At 39.7% G+C, this 21,174-nt stretch overlaps 2 protein-coding genes across 4 annotated transcripts in view; both read left to right on the top strand.

The window, feature by feature from the left end:
• Positions 1-6,588, top strand: part of eno1b (enolase 1b, (alpha)) — a 6,984-nt gene extending 396 nt beyond the window's left edge. For both annotated transcript variants that reach the window (XM_020642451.3, XM_020642452.3), the window contains exons 2-12: positions 1,125-1,219; positions 1,312-1,407; positions 2,027-2,085; positions 2,233-2,302; positions 2,840-2,973; positions 3,087-3,309; positions 3,638-3,835; positions 4,645-4,846; positions 5,456-5,564; positions 5,826-5,884; positions 6,168-6,588. In XM_020642451.3, the coding sequence (XP_020498107.2) occupies positions 1,135-1,219; positions 1,312-1,407; positions 2,027-2,085; positions 2,233-2,302; positions 2,840-2,973; positions 3,087-3,309; positions 3,638-3,835; positions 4,645-4,846; positions 5,456-5,564; positions 5,826-5,884; positions 6,168-6,237 (1,305 nt within the window). In that variant the 5' untranslated portion in view covers positions 1,125-1,134 and the 3' untranslated portion in view covers positions 6,238-6,588. The remainder of the gene's footprint in view (positions 1-1,124; positions 1,220-1,311; positions 1,408-2,026; positions 2,086-2,232; positions 2,303-2,839; positions 2,974-3,086; positions 3,310-3,637; positions 3,836-4,644; positions 4,847-5,455; positions 5,565-5,825; positions 5,885-6,167) is intronic.
• A 1,721-nt stretch (positions 6,589-8,309) lies between these two features.
• rereb (arginine-glutamic acid dipeptide (RE) repeats b) lies at positions 8,310-21,166 on the top strand. Of its 2 annotated transcripts, none has more exons than XM_020642385.3 (17): positions 8,310-8,592; positions 9,534-9,582; positions 10,191-10,315; positions 12,109-12,208; positions 12,291-12,389; positions 13,285-13,365; positions 13,490-13,643; positions 13,726-13,812; positions 13,896-14,089; positions 14,333-14,485; positions 15,637-15,747; positions 15,929-17,040; positions 17,764-17,968; positions 18,062-18,764; positions 18,860-19,000; positions 19,081-19,279; positions 19,773-21,166. In XM_020642385.3, exons 1-17 carry the CDS (start codon positions 8,567-8,569, stop codon positions 19,804-19,806), a joined length of 3,573 nt encoding a protein of 1,190 aa, XP_020498041.2. In that variant the 5' UTR covers positions 8,310-8,566; the 3' UTR covers positions 19,807-21,166. The 2 variants fall into 2 exon arrangements, with proteins under 2 accessions (XP_020498041.2, XP_020498042.2); XM_020642386.3 differs by having other exon boundaries at positions 8,311-8,592; positions 19,105-19,279.
• Positions 21,167-21,174: the final 8 nt, after the last annotated feature.

Raw genomic sequence — 21,174 nt, 5'->3', positions numbered from 1 at the left:
TGAATTTAATTCAATGTGGCCGAGTCCTAACTCAACAAACGTGTCTTTGTTTGCAAGGTCAAGCTATTATGTCAAGAGGATTAAATTCATTCATTTGTTTCTAAGAATTCCATAGAATAATTTTACATGATTGATATTGTTTTTCATTTTGGGGACTTAACAGTTTAGTCAAACACTGACTCAAAAAGATTATAATTATTCTACAGATATTCAAAAACACCTACGTTACTTTCAAAAACAGTCCAAACCCCAACAATGATTAAATTTCATATCATAGAAGAGTTTAAAACAAAGAGTTAGAAAGGCATCACAAGTTTACAGTAAATGACAAATTGTTTAATAACTTTAACTTCTTCTATAAAAAGTCATTGTTAAATGGATGTTCTTGAGAGGTCAACGAGACAGTAGCCGATGTTTAATATGTAATATAAAGGTAGAATTTCAATAGAAACACACTTGGAGGAATTTGAAATTCCGATGATTAACTGAGTCCTTGGACAGTTATTCCCTGTATCAAATGGTGTTTAAATTATTCACTTTATTCAGGTAATTTGTTGTGCAACAGATCGAGATTGGGTGTGTCTACATCAGTGTCACCTTTAATTGGAACAAGAATTGCAGAATTCCCTCATTGGACTTGTGTGCTGCTCAGTCTGCAGTGTCAACCTGCATGTTTATCTGACAGGCAAAGTGGAGGGATTATTGGATGTATCATGTCATGTGGTGACTGGCAGAGGGAATTTGCTGTGACAGGACATCTACAACCTATATTTATATTATTGAGTTAAACCGCAGCAAATCCGGCCGGTTGTTGTTACAAGCTTAACCTTGCTTTGACTGCAGCAGAAAATGCTACATCCTTACGGTCATGTGATTAATCAGACAAGAAAGTCAAATCCAATTAGGGTTGTAGCATGTCAGTTAGCAACCTTAAGCTTGCAGCCAGGTCAGGATATTCTTGTGAGTAAGCCGCAAGGACAAAAGAGAGTAAAGCAGTGAAAATAGTTGAAGGGAAAAAAAATATAGACTCACTAGCTTTCCTTCTCTGTCAAGTTGTTGTTACAGGCTGTGTTTGTTCAGAGGATTGCAGGAAAGTAAGTTTCACTTCTTTGTCTGGTCTCAAGGTCCTACACCATGTCCATCCTTAAGATCCACGCCCGAGAGATCTTTGATTCTCGTGGAAACCCCACCGTGGAGGTTGATCTTTACACTGACAAGGGTAAGCAAAAATACTGCACTAAAAAAGATAGAATAGAATTCTTTTTTTATTTTACTCTAATTGTCTTCTCTGCTTGGTTGTTTGTGTCACAGGCTTGTTTAGAGCTGCCGTACCAAGTGGTGCATCCACCGGGATCTATGAAGCCCTGGAGCTCCGGGACAATGATAAGTCTCGCTACCTTGGGAAAGGTTTGGACACTTGTTTTGTTGTTCCTTTGAATAAAAAATTGTTTTTTTCCTATATCAGATGTAATTTCAGAATGGTAACCACCCAATAGAAACCAATTGTATTTATTTTTTTCAGAGGCAGGAAAATAAAAAAAAATACATATTTACGCTTATCTAATTCTTTCTTTTTCCGTGTCATCTTTACTCCTCTCTCTCTCTGTCCTCCTTTCCCCCAGATGTGAAAGGGTTAGTTGGTTTTGATTGCCTGTCTTTGGTATTTAAAGACAATTAAAATTTGTTATATATATTAACAACATTTAACGGTCTTGACAGCTGATAATTAAATGTGTGTGGCATCACATAAAGATAAGAGGCATGATGAACTGTCAGTAAAGCATGTTGAAACTACAGTATTGTTGACAAGCCTGTGGACATATCCTCGATGAAATGAAACCGTGTTGACGTGTTTAAAAAGATTTTGAAAACTTAAAATAAATGTATTAATGCTGTTGCATGTCTTTCTGTCTGTGTGTAAGAGGATAAAGCTGCATGTGTTTTAAACATCTGACTCTATGATTTGATTGAAATGCTTTGGCCATAATGTTCTGGGAGAATAACAACTCTTATCTGTCCGTCACAGGAGTTTCAAAGGCTGTAGAAAACATCAATTCTACTATTGCACCCGCACTTGTTGGCCAAGTAAGAAAACAGCTTTATCACTCTCAGTCTGTGTGTCTGTTTCTCAAAATGTGTTTTCTTATTGTACTGTGTGAACAAACAAGCTTTCTTATCGATGGTTGTCTTTTAATGTGAATCTTTCCCGACCTGTTTCCCCCTTCTTGTCAGGATGTATCTGTGGTTGAGCAGGAGAAAATTGACCAGATGATGATTGATCTGGATGGCACAGAGAACAAATGTAAGTGGCTATAATCAGAATGTTTTTTTTTTGTCTTTTCTAACTCCCACAAACTTCAGCAGAGTCTTCATGATTATCTGACTTGTTGCAGATTTCTGATGAGTAGCTGTTTCAGTTCCTGTTTGTTTATGCATCCGTGTCTGGTTTTTCAAGCCTACAACCTTTAACAGGGCTTTGCATACTGCAGAGTGCTGATCTGACACCAGTGTTTGATTCATAAGATGTATGGCACACTGTGCTGGATCATTCTTTAAAAACAACATCAAGTTTGACTTACACATTGGTTTTCTAACTATGACATATATGATGTGGTGTGCACACGAAAAAATAGAATTAGATTGAATAGATCAGCCCATGATTGGTGCCCCCTGTAACTAATAACTGATCCAGCAACTTAAATTACCATTGGACCCCTATCAGTATCCAATCTGTGCAGCTGTGAAACCATTAAACCATTGTTAGTAAATACTTGATAGAGATTTTAAGTATGTATTTTATTAATATTGCATATTTAAATTCTAAATGTTCTCCATTTAGCCAAATTTGGAGCAAATGCCATCCTGGGTGTGTCCCTTGCTGTTTGCAAAGCCGGTGCAGCAGAGAAAGGTGTCCCTCTATATCGTCATATTGCTGACCTTGCAGGAAACCCAGATGTCATCTTGCCTGTGCCAGTAAGGATCTGTGTGCAAAGTGACATTTTTTTTCCTCATTTCATTTTTTTCCTTACACCTTTCAGAGGATTGTGAAGTAAAAGCTCTCGTCTCCCCCCCCCCCCCCCCCCCAGGCCTTCAACGTGATCAATGGTGGCTCTCATGCAGGCAACAAGCTTGCCATGCAGGAGTTCATGATCCTGCCTGCTGGTGCGAGCAGCTTCAAAGAGGCCATGCGCATCGGAGCTGAGGTCTACCACAACCTCAAGAACGTAATTAAGAAGAAATATGGTCAGGATGCCACCAATGTGGGAGATGAAGGTGGCTTTGCTCCAAACATCCTGGAGAACCAGGAAGGTAAGCTAAAGAAACGTTTTGTAAAAAATGTATAAAACAAAGTATAAACCACATGCACAATATTCAGCTCACTGCAATTTTAAAAGAACAATCTCATTCTGATTGTTTGCCTTTGGAAAGGTTGGTATTTATATGGAGTGCTGATGTAGGCTTTATAGGTATATTTGTTCCAGGCTTCTACAGTTTGATGCATATCAATGGTTTATTGCTTCCCTAATATTCTGATCTCTCAATGTGAATGACATATTCTTTCTTGATGTACTCCTGGTAGATAATTTTCTGTGGTGTGAAGTTCACATTGTAATGTTATGATGTTTTAACTCTGCAGCTCTGGAGTTGATAAAGGAGGCGATAGCCAAAGCTGGATACACGGAGGAGGTTGTGATCGGCATGGATGTGGCGGCATCTGAATTCTATAGGGAGGGAAAATACGACCTGGACTTCAAGTCTCCTGATGACCCGAGCCGTTACATCACTCCTGATGAGCTGGCTGATCTTTACAAGAGCTTTGTGAAGGATTATCCAGGTAACCTCCTGACACTTTATCTTTGTTCACATTATTAAGCAGGTGATGATCAGGGCACACAATAGGACAGTAGAGTCAGCAACTACAGTACGTGGCTGATCTGTAGCTTGACTGGATCCTTTCTTCAGTTTCAATCTATTTCTCTTCTGACAGGGTCAGACAAATGAAGTTTGTGCTATGGTCAACGCTGGTTTATGACATCAAACACCTTTTAGCCTTAGAGAGCTGCCAACAGCAAACTCAGCTGTCAGCATCTGTTAGTATAAAAATGAAATGAAACGGAAGAGATAAAAGTGAAAGGATACAACACCATGTTTTTGAAGCAAATACAACTCGGTGAGAGCACTGACATCAAAATGCAGATAACAGAAATCTGTCATTTGACTAAAAATCAGCCCTCTGAAAAAAATCAAAACCATTCAAACTGGAGCTGAAAGTAAAATCATCTGTTTTCACATTGTAAAAACATAACTTACGCTGAGATCAAGAGTTCGATTGGAAGGAACATTGGATCATGCATGTCTAAAACAAAGCCTGAGCTTACATGAACATGTCTGGAATACTGAGACTATCCTGAACTGTCTCAAAGAGTAAACAACCATTACACTTTAGAGATAGGTGTCCTCCTTTGATTTTCACTTACACTACATGACTCACTTGGACATACTCTTTCATCAGACTGTTCCCTTGTGCTTGTTTTTTTTTTTCCCTCATGGATATTAATGTGGAAATACAATTAAACAGAAATAATGTTGATGTTCTTATTCAAAGCTGTGATTGGTTCATACATCTGCATGCTTTGCTTTCAGTGGTTTCCATTGAGGATCCATTTGACCAGGACGACTGGGCAGCCTGGAGCAGCTTCACTGGAAGCACAGACATCCAGATTGTGGGAGACGATCTCACAGTGACCAACCCTACTCGCATCAGCAAAGCTGTGGAGGAGAAGGCCTGCAACTGTCTGCTGCTAAAGGTCAATCAGATTGGCTCCGTCACCGAGTCTATGAGAGCGTAAGTTAAAATAAGTCAGGGTGTGTCTATGGATCAACTTAATGTCAAACAAACACCCTCAAATATTTACTTGAGTCATGATTATATCAATCAAACATGCCTTCATTAAAATGGCTTTTCATTCCTTTTTTCATACGGGTAATCGGTATAATTGGTCATCTTTTAGTACAAGGCCACTTTTTGATTATCTCCTGTTTGCTCTGTTAAACTAACAGGATTAGACTGTGAGTAGCTCTTTTTGTAGTGCTTTTTGAACACGTTTCCTGTTTCTTAACAAAGATTTTATTGCAGTGACTTGTTGCTGGAAAAGTACTGGTTTGCTTCCTATGAAGCCTTTCAAATGTGGCTACTGCCATCTAGAGGCACTTTTCTTACTACCACATAGTTCAATAGTAAGGCATTATAACAGGAAATCTGGAAATAACAAATTTGAGAAGTTTTTTTAATGATTATGAAAAAAAATGCAATTATTGTTGATGCAGCCTTTTGATCTGCAAATTAAAAGGGACCATCAGTGACTACATTGATTTATATAGTAATTTAATGAATTCAATTTTGAACTGGAATGTATTAGTCTCTCAGTTAAAGTCTCGGCTGTCCTCCTCTCAGGTGTAAGATGGCTCAGGAGAGCGGCTGGGGTGTGATGGTCAGCCATCGCTCTGGTGAAACTGAGGACACGTTCATAGCAGATTTGGTGGTTGGCCTCTGCACAGGACAGGTAAATTAATTTAATGACAGACATTAAGTTTATTATTGTTTGTTAAAAAGAATACATTTTACAATTTCACATTGATGCCAAAAATATGTCTTCATCCTCATTTTTACATTTCAGTGTTATTCCACTTTTTATCTACTTTGATAGGAGTCTAAATATAAGACGTGTAAAATAGAATAAAAGTGTGATCAAATGTGTATGGGAATAATGACCAGATGACAAGATTAACAGAAACATTGCACACATTTTCTCAAACACTTTTAGATCAAGACTGGGGCTCCATGTCGCTCTGAACGTTTGGCCAAATACAACCAGATTCTGAGGTAAGAACTGAATCACAAACGTTTCATTCTGAAGCTATAACGTGTGTGTGTTATTTTACATGTTGTTAAACATTGCTACTTTTATAAAAATTGTATGAATTATATTGTTTTTGTTTTGAATGCCTCTCTCTCAAGTGGTCTGATTCTTTGCTTTTTAAACAGCCTTGTGTCTGTTTATATCTTATCTTCATCAAATAATTACATGCTGAGGAAAATGTTTAATTATTGTTTAAAAAATAACATTAAAGTGGGGAAATTAACTTTGAACTATGTTTGTCTGTAGAATTGAAGAGGAGCTCGGAGACGAGGCTCGTTTCGCTGGAAAGAAATTCCGGAACCCACTGGCGCAGTAAATGAATAAAGCATTTCTTCCTACACATGGAGGAATTAATATGCACAGATGTAGAAACAACACACTGTTACAATCATGGTTAATGAAGAACTAATGTCACACTAACTGTGGTACTGAGTAAAAGAAAGAGAAACTACTGTAATAAGCAACACCTCTACTATTCTGTTTGTGGAGTAAAACAATAGACCAGATTCAAACTTCTGTATTATTTATTTACAAAACTAATTGATTAAAAACAAAACTGCACGTAGATTGAAAGTTAATAAAAAGTTTTCTTAGAGACAGAATGTGTTTTGATTATTTGTCCCATGTTTCTTTTTTTTTTGCCATGGTGGTGGTAGAGGTTTTTTTTTCTGGTAAGATTTAAAAAATAAAATAAAATATTCAAAATTTTGATTAATTCAGCGCATAGAATAAACAGTATTGATGATGTGAGCAAAACATATGATAATCAAGGTGAAGAGGGAACTGCAGAGCCCTTAATAAACTCCAAAACTTGCAAACAGAAGTGCACATCTGTAAATAGCCAACTAGTTATATAAATACATAAAATAAAACCAATGACTTCACCTTTGTGTATGTTATCTTTTCTGGTATCTTCACTCTTCTGTTAAAGTGAATAAGTTATAGACAAAACAAGATATCTGAGAACATTATCTAACTTTTTTTAGGCACCCATTGAGGTTTCGTCACATTTCAAAGAACAAACTCATTTATGAAATTACTTTACACATTTCTCAACGTTGACATTTCCAGCCTTACCTCTAGTAATTTTTAACATTACCTACGTTTTATGTTATTTCAGTTTTGAAAGCCAGTTTTTTTTGATACTCTGGCTACTGATTGAGTTTTTAAGCAATTCCCTGCTTATCTAATTCACCACATGAAAAGTTGTCTTCACCTCTGTAGGGAGTTTTTTTTAATATTAGAGATTCTTGTTAAACTTGCAGGGTCCATTTGAAAAAGGGTTCGGTGTTATTCATTTGTCTGCTATCTTCATACACTGTGAATTCAGGTATGTTATAAAAATACATGCTCTCTGCTTCTCTGTTTGAACCCCATATCTTGAGTTGTCTGTAGAAATAGATTTTAACTTTATCAAAGGACTTTAACTGAATAAGTTATTTAAACAAGTCTACTTTAAACTGTTAGATGTGCAGCAAATGCTCCATTATGCATTTAATTGTTAATTACAGGAAAATACAAAGCTGCTCGATTAGCCTTTTTTTTAATTTATTGTGATAAGGTGAACAAGTACAAAACAAAAATGTGCATATAGACATGACAATTAAAGCGACGGCAAATAAACAAAAACAGGCAAAACAAATAAACAAAACAAAATCAAAATACGCAAACATTAGCGAAGACAAATACAATTGACGTAGATATAATAAAAGTCAAGTAGTAAGTTGAAGTAGTGTACAAGAAACGTGTGAATGTGTGTGTGGCAGTATAATACATTAAAGTGAGTGGCTGAATGGGAAGTAGCAAGAAAAATAAATAGCAACAAAATTGAAGATAATTGAGAGGAAGAGAAAAGGGGAGAGAAAAAAGATATACATGTGTCAACATTAAAGGAAAGAAGAAAATTTTAATTTATATATATATATATATATATATATAGAAATAACAAAATAAAATGTTCGGTGTTAATGTGTGTGTTAACAAGTCTACTTTAGACTTGGATGTGTAGCAAATGCTCCATTATGCATTTAATTGTTAATCACAGGAAAACACAAAGCTGCTCGATTAGCCTTTTTCATCACAGAACTAGGCTGCATCCATTCTTGCAATATATTGTGTTAAATAATTCCACTTTAAAATGTTTTCACATTGATGCTATATTGCCGTCTGAATTAACCTTAAAACCATCACTGCTATAAATAGTGCAAAACATTTTTTTTTAACTCAGTGATTTACTATACCACTGCCTTTCATGAAGCTACCACGTATATTATTTTATTTTTCTTTTTTTTTGGTGGATAATATGACAGCTTACATAACAGCGTTCAATAAGCACAGCAGCTCAACACAATATGGTGTGTTGTGTGATTCATGGACGGCCGTGCAGAAGCAGCTGATGAGCGGCCCCGGTGACTGCTGCTGATCGGCGGCACATGCTCAGTTATGTACACCCAGACAACTTTGAAGGCTTAGCTGTGGCTGCTGAGGTCATTGCACTGGAGAAAAAAGAAAAAAAAAATACACCGACTCCCTCCACTACACCGCCTCCATTTTGAATAGCCATGTAATAGGGGATTCGCATAGTTTGTGTGTATCGCCCACTGCGCTGCGTAGTGTCAACAAGGCACATCTAAACATCCCTCGACATGGACGACCTGTTCAGTCCGCGGAGGTAACTCAATTAACTCAGCCTTTTTTTTGTTTTGCATTTACATTGTAGTTGACGTGTAATTAAACACGTCGTTCAGTGTTTCGTCGCGTTACTTTGAACGCCGTTTGTGGGGAATAGCCGGAGTGTCAGTGGTCACGAAGTTCGTGTCTAGCTAACAAGCTAGCCGAATAACAGCGTAATGTTACTGTCTCGTTAGCAGCTAGCCGCTCTCGTCGGTCGCTTTAATGTGTCTTAACAGCGATTACTGCAGATATCATGTTTGATAATGTCAGATAAGGAGATTAACTAAGTGCATCGTTTAATAAACCTGCTGTTATTCCCCGTGGGCTCGACGTGTATTGACATCGTTATCGCTGTGAAGATGTAGATATATTGACATGTCAGCGACATGTTGTGCATGCTAACAACATATTTATTATGATTGCACACTTTGCCTCATAGTTAGCGACCACTCGGAGTCAGCTTCTCTGTCAACCTGTTAAAAAAGCGTCAAAGTAAGCACACATTGTTCACGTAATGGTGACCGTGAAAATGAGCTGCTCGTGTTATGATTGATTGACAGTTCCCTTTGAAGCGGCTAGCGTCGGATTTCATTCATGTAATATAAGGAAAACGTCGCAGGTCACAGCTGACATTGGCTCACAGCGATGGAGGGGCGGGTTGTTGTTTTTGTGCTGAAATCAGATGAGCAGATGGAGAGAAGCCGCTCCTACAACAGCCAAGTTATACACGTATCGATCCTACGTCAGTGTGCAAGCTGCAAGGCTGCAGATCATCATTTTCTACATGGCCTACTGTTAAACTATAAACATGACTTTAGAATCGTGTCCTCACATTTTCCTCCTTATCGTATTTAGAAAGACAATCATCCGAAGTGTTGAAATGCAGTGCACATGATGGGTATGGGGCGTTAATGTTTTACTTGTTTGTTATTATTTCAGAAGCCTGAACAGCACACAGGGAGAGATACGAGTTGGACCAAGTCATCAGGTATAGAGAATACACATGTAGACATGGTCAAATAAATTATAAATACATTCCTACATCCAACAGGCAAACATATGAATTCCTTAGTTTAAAATGTGTTTCAAAGGTTTGCAGGAAAACTGAACTAAGGTGTTTTGTGTTTGTTTTCCTGTTTGCCTTTGAGCTCATTATGAGATCAAACCGGTCTGTTTGGTGTCATACAGTGTTCATACAATAGGCCTTATAATTTACGATATCTAGTGTGTATGCATATTTCTCACAGGCTACCGTCTTATTTGAATGCTTAATTGAGTGATTGAAGTACTTTAAAGGCACTCCTTCAGAAGAACAGCGTGATCAGCTAAGCCTTTATCAGTTTATTACTTCAGTTAGATAATGTTATAATAACAAATGTCTGACGGTTAAACTGATATCACAATGTTATTGACTCTGTTACATCCCACTTGAAAAGGCCCTCGGAACAATGCTGTCATTAAATTTGATTAAAACACCACACTTGTGCACCATTTAGCCTCATGTTTTAGCACATCACCTTCTTATTAACTTCATGTTTTTCGAGCTTGTTTTAAAGTGTCTGCAGTTATTTGTCAATACTCTGGTGTCTTTAACAGGCCAAACTCCCGGAGTTGCAGCCTCGGCCTGCTCCTGGTCTACAGTCTCAGACAGAGAATGAGGAGCTGATGTGGACACCTGGGGTCAACGACTGTGACCTTCTCATGTATCTCAGGGCCGCCAGGTCAGCGTCTGCTCTGGAAGGCTAAAATCAATGGTTATTAGGTGATATTGGACAGTGTTGAGTCAGGTGTAAAGGGTTGCAACCTTTGCTAGTTTTTAATTTAAACAGAGTTGAATACTTTAAGTAGTACGTTTATAAGTAACACAGTAAGCTTAGTACGCAGCAGTGACAGTAGTATTGTTCAGACACAGACCCAGGTTTTATTTATGGAAACTCCAGGTAGTGATAGTGCTGATAATACCACATGATAATAAAGAAAAGTGATAATGCAGGATAGTATTAGTGATGAGAAAGGAACATTGCACATATTAATGAACACTTCTCATTATCCAAATGTGGAAAAGTAATATCCCACATGATTCCCAAGCATTCCAAACTTATATCTCAATTGTAAAAAGTGTTATTGCACATGAAATGAAAGTTATCATTGCACATGATAATGAGCATAATGTAGTCCATTCTTTGAAATGCTTTCCTCTACATTATATGGAAATTCTGAAGATCATTGCCCATGATATGGAAAACAGTACTGCACATGGTATGTAAGCTCTGCTCCATTGTGCTGCTGCAGAAAGTGGAGGAGTCATACACTTTGATAGTTACAAGTAGAAAAGACCTCCTGTGGAGTTCTGTGGTGCTCCTCAGTGGTCTCAGTTTTTCGGTGGGTACAAAGCTTCGCTGCTAGGTCCCCCTGCCATAGTACATCAAAGTTAGTGTTGTCTGTCTCTTATTGCCCAAGGGACAAGAAGCTGGGGCACCACAGCTTGAGTCACTTTGTTGTAGTTATGTACAGGTTGCTACAAGAAAATTATTGGCCGGCCCATTCTCTCTTTTTTGTTATTATGTTTTGGACCATTTTTTCCTTCATTGAATAGGACAGCTGAAGAGAGAGAGGAAAGGTCGGGAGGAGAGAGTGGGGGTTGACATGCAAAGGGCTGAGGATTCGACCCCACAGTCCCAGCAACGAGGACTAAATCCTCTGTACTTGGGGCAGAGACTTAACGGCTAGGGCTATCCAGCGCTCTTATACTGGCACTTTTTTTGAGCGTGAGAACAAAAACACCTGTTGTAGCGGAGCCTTGACAATTAATAAACTGTGATGTTTGAAACTGTGGTTAATAGTGTAACTGGTTAACCGCTTCATCCCTAGTAGCAACACCCTTTCTGTTGTTTTAATTAGTTGGTAAACAAGTTATTAAACAATTTTAGTTAGTAAGAAAGTAAACAACACAGTATAACAGACAATAAATTATACAAATATTGATGTGGAGCGACTTTAGAAAGCTGCCGCCTGTTTATGTGTTTCAACTGGTAAAAAAATTGGGAGGTACTTAAAGAAAATAAACTTTCAAGGTCCAGTCATGTTAAGGCAAGGTTGGTTAAAATCTACTATAGCTGATTTCAAAACATCTGACATGACTATTCTTTAAGTTATTGTTCTACTTTTATTTAATGTTTTGAACGATAGCACTTTAAACACATCAGTCAATTGTGACAAGTTTGGGTTAGTTATTTTTCACTCTGGATCTCCTCCATCATTAAATGTTGAAGTTCTGCTCAGGCTACAAATGCAAAATGGAATAGTGATGTTGAACAAAGTAGGACACATGTAGTGTTTGCCTTATCGTTAAAAGTCCATTTATTGTTTGCTGTCTTTTTGTAACTGGTTTCCTAAATGTCAGCCTACTTGAATATGTGGTTTGAAAAGGTGCAAATGAATAAATGAAACACTGCCACCCACCCTTCTATTCTTTTCACCTGTTAATAAAAACATGTTGTATTTGTTTTTATAGGAGCATGGCAGCGTTTGCAGGCATGTGTGATGGTGGATCAACAGAGGACGGTTGTTTAGCAGCATCTCGTGACGATACGACACTCAACGCACTCAACATGGTGAGGAGCACGACTCCAAATGTGCATGCATGCATGCATACTTAACAGATTTTTTAAACATCTATGTGTTTCTCAATTCTAGCTTCACGCGAGTCATTACGATGCAGCAAAAGCTCTCCAGCGTCTTGTTAAGAAGCCTCTGCCAAAGCTCATTGAGAAATGCTGGTCTGAGGATGATGTGGTGAGACATCTTCAGCCCTTAACAAAGATCCCTGCTATAAGTTGTTGGTTCTTAAAAGTGTTTACGCAGGCAGATAAAATAATCAGAAAGAGTTTAGCATTTTACCCATGGTTAATATGTTTCAAGGTCCATATTGTATAAAGTGAGATTTCATATTCACTTTTTATACTAAAGCAGGTCTAGCTGCTATATAATGACTTTGATAGTATCAAAAAAGTCTTTCACTCAGTACTCACAAACGTTTCCAACTCCCTTAAGATTTTGATGTCACAAATATACAGTCAGCACAGCCCACCAGGACCAGTCTTCCCATCACTGAGCCAATAAACTACAGGACATCCCATTTTTGAGGAAACACTGAACAATCGTTCGATGTCAGGGTGCTAATAATTATCACACAGTCTCCTTCAGGATGAGTCTGTAGACTTAGAGCTAGAGTTTATTTTTCTGAGATGCGCTCGAAATTTCATCACCTGTTTGCCTCAAGTGCTGACTGTTTCCTCAATCATGGGAAATACTACGATAGTGTTGGATCCACTAGACTACAAAAATGAATGAAATCAAATCAAAATGTCCAGTTCATGCTGCAGCTATAGACAGAGTGAGGCATGTGCAAAATAAATATAGGACAATTCATATGTTTTTAAACTTTAAACTTAACTTGTTGTTGATGTCAAGACTTCAAATTAAGCACCAGAAAAGTACTAGTGGCCCTTTAACAGCGCAGTAAAAGAGAAGTAAAGATACTCTAATCTGTGCTTTTATCAGTTTGATGTCTGTAAAACAGTTTTTCATGTGATATAAGCCTGCAGTTAAATAGTGTCTTTTTTACCAGCTGTATTTAATTTATTTTTATCCACAATCATCCAACCATCCTCCCTCTTTTTCCCCACAGAAACGTTTCATCAGAGGTCTGAGACAATATGGAAAGAATTTCTTTCGCATCCGGAAAGACTTTCTGCCCAGCAAAAAGACTGTAATTGAATACTGTGTTTTGCATACAGGACAATTTGAAATGCATGCAGTGATTTATTGTTGCTATACTTTTTGATAAGAACCATATCTTGGATCTCCTAAAAGTCTTGTGTTGTAACCCTCAGGGGGAGCTGATCACTTTCTATTACCACTGGAAGAAAACTCCTGAGGCCGCAGGAACAAGAGCTTACCGACAGCAACGCCGGCAGCCGTCCTCCCGTAAAGCAAAGACCCGCTCTGCTGCAGCTCCTGTCAACACTCCATCAAGAAATTATTCAGGTGAGCACCTGCTGGTCTTAACAATTGTGTTTCTGTTTTATATATTAATTTTATTTTCATCAAAGCTGATCTTTCCTTGCAGTTGATGCGAGTTCTGCCAGTGAGGACGATCTTGATAGTGAAGATAGTGAACAGGATATCAAGAGCTGCAGCCACTGTGGTACAACAAGTGAGTAAACTCCTCTAATTGTTATTTATCGGAGTTCAGTATTTTCTGTCAATTCTTTCAACATATAAACATGTCTTCAACAGCTTCGAAAGACTGGCACCAGGGAGGAAGAGACAATCCTTTGCTGTGCACAACCTGTCGCACCTTTGAAAACAAACATGGCTGTCTGCCGCCTGCGTCTAAGACTGGAGGCGCTTTGTTCATGTTTAAACCTGTAAAAGAGGAAGAGGAGGTGAACAGCAAGCATGGCATGAGGACACGGCGGAGCAGAGCCCCTGTAAGCCTCAGATCAGTCACACTTAACATCATTTCATATTTATAGGACACATTGCGAAATAGTTAAGTTGAACATTTTTCTGTCCAAATATGATAATGATACACAACAGGAATCAGATTAACACCCTTATTAAATCACACTAATGTTTCACTTCTAAGCTATGAAAACATCTACTACATAAGGGGGAACACAGCTATCCTTTATGTGTTTTAATCAGAGTTTCTCCTTGATTTATTTTTAAAGCAACTGTCATCTCTGAGAAGTGGCCACAGGAGGCTCACAGGCTCTCCCACCACTGAGGATCAGCAGACCGTCAGCCAGTGCGCTCTGAGCGGGACATCTTTGAGATCATCTGCCACAGAAAACAAGACCGAGTCCAGCAGGAAGACTAACAAGGTAAACACAATCTACACATTGTACATACATATATATATATATATTTATGTAGTACACCTATCGTATACAATATCTATAAAGCTGGGTTTTTAGCATAATGAAAAACATCTGTACTTATAAACCTGCAATTAATTCTAATAAACCCCTGCAGCTATAAGGCTACAAAGCCTGCATATCAGGAGTTAATACTTCGGAAGAAAAGAAACTGACATGCGACTGACTTGAAAGCGCTGCAACAAAAACCACTACAGCTGAACTTGTCTCAGCAGCACCATAACTACCTCATAAATGCTGTTATTACAGGGTGTGACCTTTTATGGTGTACATCTGATCTTTTTGGCTGAGGATTTTGCAGAGATAAGGGAAACACTTATTCAAAGCAATGTTTTAGAGACAGAGACCAGAATTTGTTGCAATTCAAAGTTTTGACCACTCAGTACAGTTTGATGTGTTTTAGTTTGTGTGCTTTTAATGTGAAGTATATGTACCGAATTTTAGATTAATGTTAATACCACTGACACCAAAGATGATAGTATATCACCAGAGAGGTGATTCTTCTGGATTTTCTGATCCTTAATGTGAACTCAAAAGCACTCTCCCTGTTCTGCTTTAGGCAGTGTTGTCAGTAGCGTCTGTACAGTATGCTCTGCAGGTGATCAGAGAGAGAGAGATGTCAGTTGTCACATTCCTCGTTAAGTGTTGTGATTGTGATGTGACATTTCATATTAAATGTTAACCCTCTGAATGCCATTGTTTAAATTGGTTTGTGTTGCTGGTGATTCTGCACTCGTATTTATCCAGACCCTCCATATGGTACAGATTGTGAGTGAAACCTTTTTTAAATGCGAGTTGTGTTTTTTGGGCGTCTTTATGAAACATACTTTGTCCCGAAACACTCCATTCATCAAAATCAAGATTCCAGTGAAAGGAAGTATACAAAAAAACCACAAATACATCCAGTAATGATCAAAACCAATCTACAGATGAACACTTAAGGTGCTACTTCTATAAAGCTACAGCTTTGGACATTTTTCCTGCTTTTTCATCTTTCCCTCCTCACATCCCCAATCACTCATTTTGTTTTTGTGTTACTTCTCAGAATCTTCTTGTGTGAATAACACCACTATGTAAATATCATGCTGTGTTCACAGAAAATAAAAGAGGAGGTAACTTCACCAAAGACAACAAAACGTGTTCGGGAAAGTCCTGTGCAGGAGCCAGATGAGCCTGAAAAAGTTTCAAGCAAACGGCTGAAGAGACAGGTGAGATTACAAAAAGTTTTTGTTCTGTGAATCAAAACCCATCACTAATAGAACGCAAGAGTGACATCTGCAATGAGTTTCAAAGAGTAAGGATGAACCTATGGTTACATAACCCTTCATAACTCCATCCCAGAATAATACTGCAGGGCATGAATTTGGTACATTTTCTTGGTTCCCACAGGATCCACAGGGTTCCCGCTCAGAGGGAGAAGCTGAAGTAGAGGAGGAAAGCTCCTCAGAAAGCCGCAGTGCTCAGGACGATGGCAGTAGTGACGCCAAAGACATTGATCAGGACAACCGCAGCTCCTCTCCCAGCATTCCTAGCCCTCAACAGGGCAATGAGAGTGACTCTGACTCATCCGCCCAGCCCCACGGCGTGCCATCAGAGTCTGCTGCTCCTGCTGCTGACACACCAGCCCCACAGGTCCTCCTCTCTCAGGTCCCTCCTATCACTCCTCAGCCAACCCAAAGCACCAACCCTTCTGATCCTGCTCAAAGCCCACCTCCTTCTTCTCCAGACCCCCCTCAGCCAGCTGCTGCTCACTCAGCTGCTGCAGCAGTCCCAAACAGCCGACCCCAGCCTAATTCCCACTCTCTTCCTGGTCTACCACCATCAGCGCTGGGTCAGGACTCTCCTCTTCCTCCTGCATTCCTGGTCCCACCTGCTCTCAATTCTGCCCTGCCTCATGGCCCGTCACCTCAGCCCCCACAGCGACTCCCACCCTTTTTCAGAGAGTCTCAGCTCCCACAGCCTCCTCTGTCTGGCTCACAAATCAAGCCTCCTCCCACCACTCCAATTCCGCCTTCGCACAAACAGATGCCACACCAGTCGGCTACACCCTTTCCTCAGATGCCCTCAAATCTGCCCCCTCCCCCGGCTCTAAAGCCGCTGAATTCTCTGCCCAACCAGCATCCCCCTGGGGCCCCCCCTCCTCCTCTTCAGCTCATGCCGCAGCCAATGCAGTCACTTCCTACCCAACTGCCAGTTATCTCTCAGGTGCCGACCCACCCTGGAAAAAGCATGACATCCTCTCACCCACCCGCTGCAGCCTCACACCCGATCACTACCGTCACACCTTCTACGATTGGCCCGATCCCCAGCCTCCAGCCGTCAATCCCTCCTCTTCCTCTGAGACCCTTGCCAAGTACCATGGCAGGAGGATCACAAATCCAGATTAAAGAAGAGCCGATGGATGAGATGGAGGAAGCAGAGAGCCCGCCGTCTCCACCCCGGAGCCCCTCACCTGAGCCTACCATCATCAACATTGCAAGTCATGCCAGCCAGTCTGCACGGTATGTCTAAAGACAAGTGTTCCATGAAAACCACAAAAGGATTCCAAATGTTTTGCTCTTGCCATTCAATATGTAAAGTACACTACTTATAACATGGAAAGCAAAACAAGCAGTCACAAATACAGATATTTGATCAAATCCTTGATCAGCAAGCAGCAAAAAAGGATAAATAAATCACTTTAATTATTATCATTTGATAAGCAGATTTGGCAAACTTGTGAACAAACAGTATAAACCAAAAAGATACAGAACAGTATCTATGGTCGACTGGGTACCCCATGCACAGCCTAAACACGCTCCCAGGTGCTCACAGTTGCAGGATCAAACAACGCGTGTGAACAACGCGTTTCACCTGTAGCTTCTTCAGGTTCGCCCAGCACAATCACAATTCAGATACAGAGCAGTGTTAGCATACATTGAGAGTTTGTGTCATCCTGATAGATACAAGTGTTTTGATCTTTTAGCTTAAGTTTGGTTTCTCAGCTTCCTAAAAATATTCCAGGTTCTTTATAAATCCGGGAAGTTTATAAATCCATTATGATCACCAGTTAGTTTTACAAAAACAAACACTTGTTTGGAAGAATTTAGTACATGTTCCTCTCAATATTGAACATGCATGGTGCTTAAGATAATGCAACCTTTAAGTGAATCATATCTTTATTTGTGTGTATTAAGTGATAAAGTCATACAATAGTCATAAAATCACATCTGTTTTTGTTTCAGGTTCATTAAACACTTGGATCGTGGTTACAACTCCTGTGCTAGAACAGACCTGTTCTTCACTCCACTTTCATCCTCCAAGCTGGCTCGAAAGAGGGAGGAGGCCGTGGAGAAGTCGAGGAGAGAGGCTGAGCTCAGCGCTCGGCAAGAGCGCGAGAGAGAAAAAGACAGAGAGAGAGAAAGAGAAAGGGAGGCTGACAGAAATGCTGTGAGTGCAACATTGTTATCAACTTTCTTTTTTTCACATCCTGTCTGTCACAAAACACGTCTTACTGATCTCACACTCTGTCTTTGCTTACAGAGAGCCTCCAGTTCCTCACATGACAGCCGTATGTGTGAGGCTCAGATGGTGGCTCAGGGACACGGTCGTCACTCCTTTGAGCAGCCACCAACCACTGTAGCCGCTGTGCCCCCTTACATCGGTCCTGATACACCCGCACTGCGCACCCTTAGTGAATACGCCCGACCCCATGTTATGTCACCAAATAACCGCAACCATCCATTCTATGTGTCACTGAGTCCTGGGGACCCCCTGCTGGCCTACCACATGCCCGGCCTGTACAGCGCTGAACCCAGCCTCCGAGAGCGCGAGCTGAGGAATCTCCGAGAGAGGGAACTCCGCGAGAGAATGAAGCCCGGCTATGAGGTCAAGCCCCCAGACCTCGAAACTTTACACCCCTCCGCCAACCCAATGGAGCACTTCGCCAGACACGGGGCCATTGGTCTTCCGCACATTCCTGGTCCTCCCCACCACTTCGCACCCTTCCATCCTGGGTTAAACCATCTGGAGCGAGAGAGGATGGCGCTGGTAGGACCTCAGGTGCGCCCCGAGCTGAGCTATGCGGAGCGACTCACTGCAGAACGACTTCATGCAGAGAGAATGGCTTCTGTGTCGACTGACCCCGCTGCAAGGCTACAGATGCTCAATGTGACGCCACATCACCACCAACACTCTCACATTCACTCCCACCTACACCTGCACCAGCAGGACCCCCTTGGTCAAGGTGAGAATTAATTAACTTCATGGACTCTGAGATGTAAATTAGTCAGGGTGTTTTCCACCTTTTATATTTACTAATTGATCAACTTCCTCCTCCAGGTTCAAGCCCTCATCCTCTCGTAGACCCTCTGGCAACAGGACCACGTCTGGCCAGGTTTCCTTTCCCTGGTGGTCCTTTACCCAACCCTTTACTCAGTGATCTCCCTCATGATCATGAGATGATGCGCCATCCACTGTTTGGTGTGTTTTGTCAGCTCTTTCTATACACATTGCCCACATGTTGAGTTTTCCCTTTTTTCAACTCCTTTACTTTGTTTCAGTTTCTATTGCTGGTTTTCCCACAGGAGCTGCGTATCCACGTGAGCTGCAGGGCCCCATTCCTCAAATGTCGGCCGCGCACCAGCTCCAGGCCATGCACGCTCAGTCTGCAGAGCTGCAGCGGATGGCGATGGAGCAGCAGTGGCTGCATCAGCATCACATGCATGGAGGTCAATTACCCAGTCAGGAAGATTATTACAGGTAAACATTTGAATTGTGTTGTCAAGAGCAACTTACTAAAACCTGCATGAATTAAACTCATTTGAATATAAAACACAACAATGGTTAAAATGCATCTTGTTATTATCATAAGTGTACAGCTTAGTGCAAATATGTAGTGGACTTTATTAAAGCCTTTCTGATTACTTATGCCAGTGCCACATGAGTTCATGACTCCTTAATGTCAGCTGCGATGTTGGTGCCTGTAATGTCATTATTACTAACATGAGTTGGCTTAAAATTATATTATTGGGAAGGAAACACAATTAACATTTTTGTTTTTGGGTATTAATATGACGCACTAAATGTAGATGCTTCTTTATATGGATATTTAACAGGACATCTTCAGCATGTTTTGTCATTTAATTATTTTTCCAAACCACCATCATGCCACATTTCCTGCTTGAATAAATGTAAAATGTGTTTCTCATCCGAGTGCATTAAGTGTTTACGTATCTTTGTTTGTCTTCCACAGTCGTCTGAAGAAAGAAAGTGACAAGCCATCTTGAGTCTCAGGTGGTGCATGCCCTTGAAACCCTATATTCATAACCAATACAATACTGTGTACTCTTAAGACTGTAAGAGAATAACTATGTGTCAGTTTATTGTTTTAATATATTTTAGAGAAAAAATATGTGGATCTTTATGTGCATTCCTTGTTCAGCACTTAAAGGGACTTTCAAAGTTCTTCTGAGGTTTTCATATCATGTAAGACTTTTTACTAGTTTTAATATCAAAATAAGGAACAATCTCACGCATTCGTGTGAGATTTAAAGTGACAGATTTTCTCCAATAACCTTTTAAAGTGATTCATATGCAGTGATAAGAATATGCTAAAATACCGTTATTATCCATGCTATTGAAAGAGACAGACTTTGGTGTGAGGTTTCAATATCCCTCTGATTTCTAAATGATTTCCTTGTACAGAATAACCTTTTGTGTTTGAATGATTGTAACGACCTAGCATGACTCAGTCTTTATTTTTCACCAAACTAGAGTAGCAAGTTGCATTGTGGTGTTTAGACTCTGAAAGCATAGTAGAGGTTGGTTTTACTTTTAGATATGCTAAATATTTGTCTAAATCCTAAAGTTTTATATATTAAGATGTCTTTCCACAGTATAACCGAAGCTTTTATTCGCTCATTTTTGAGATTGTAAATATTACATGTTCACATAATTCTATATGAATGAGTACTATTAATTTAGCGATAGATGAGAACACTTGTCCCCCAAGTCAGCACGAAAGCAGTAAATCTAAGGCTACAAAAGTATATACAGTTTTATAAGTTGAAATAACTTTGAAAGGATCATGATCCATTACGACCGACTTAAAGTTTTATCAGAAAAAAAGGATTGCCATTGTTTTGATGAGGTAACTGAATTGGAGAGAATCTCAATTTTGAGCATTTGAATGGAGTTTTTTTAAAACAACTGCCTCTAAATCCAATATTTATGTGACATAATATGAAAGTGTATCCATTGCATATTTATTTCAATAAATATTTCTGCAATGACACCTTATTCTCTTTGCACCTGGAGTTCCTATGAATGAAAGAGACACAGTCTGTGGTATCTACACTCAGCTGCCAGCTTGCTACGTACATCTTGCTCAAACTAATGCAGTCGAAAAAGTGAGCTTTACAATAAATCTGTCTTTCACACAGTTAGATTGGAGCTTAGTAAATGTATTCAGCCAAGAGGTTTCTGTTAGTGAGCCTTTCCTTTGAGGTATAACATTGGCGTTTAAAGGAACATTTGAACCTTTTTAAAGGTCAGATTTATTGTAGGGCTCCTGTCATAGACTGCTACTATAGTACATAAGAAGATTTCAACTGTGTCAAGATACTTTGAGTAAAAATCTGTGATGTTCGTTGTCG

This window comes from Labrus bergylta, chromosome 5, assembly GCF_963930695.1.
Source record: "Labrus bergylta chromosome 5, fLabBer1.1, whole genome shotgun sequence".
Classification (NCBI taxonomy): Eukaryota; Metazoa; Chordata; class Actinopteri; order Labriformes; family Labridae; genus Labrus; species Labrus bergylta.
Note: the sequence above shows the minus strand (reverse complement) of the source record. Positions and strands in the feature narration are given on the sequence as shown.

Coding starts and splice junctions, on each gene's coding strand:
- rereb (XM_020642385.3), top strand. CDS start 8,567: ATGGACGACCTGTTCAGTCCGCGGAG. Junction 12,209..12,290: donor CACTCAACGCACTCAACATG/GTGAGGAGCACG, acceptor TCTCAATTCTAG/CTTCACGCGAGTCATTACGA. Junction 14,090..14,332: donor CACGGCGGAGCAGAGCCCCT/GTAAGCCTCAGA, acceptor TTATTTTTAAAG/CAACTGTCATCTCTGAGAAG.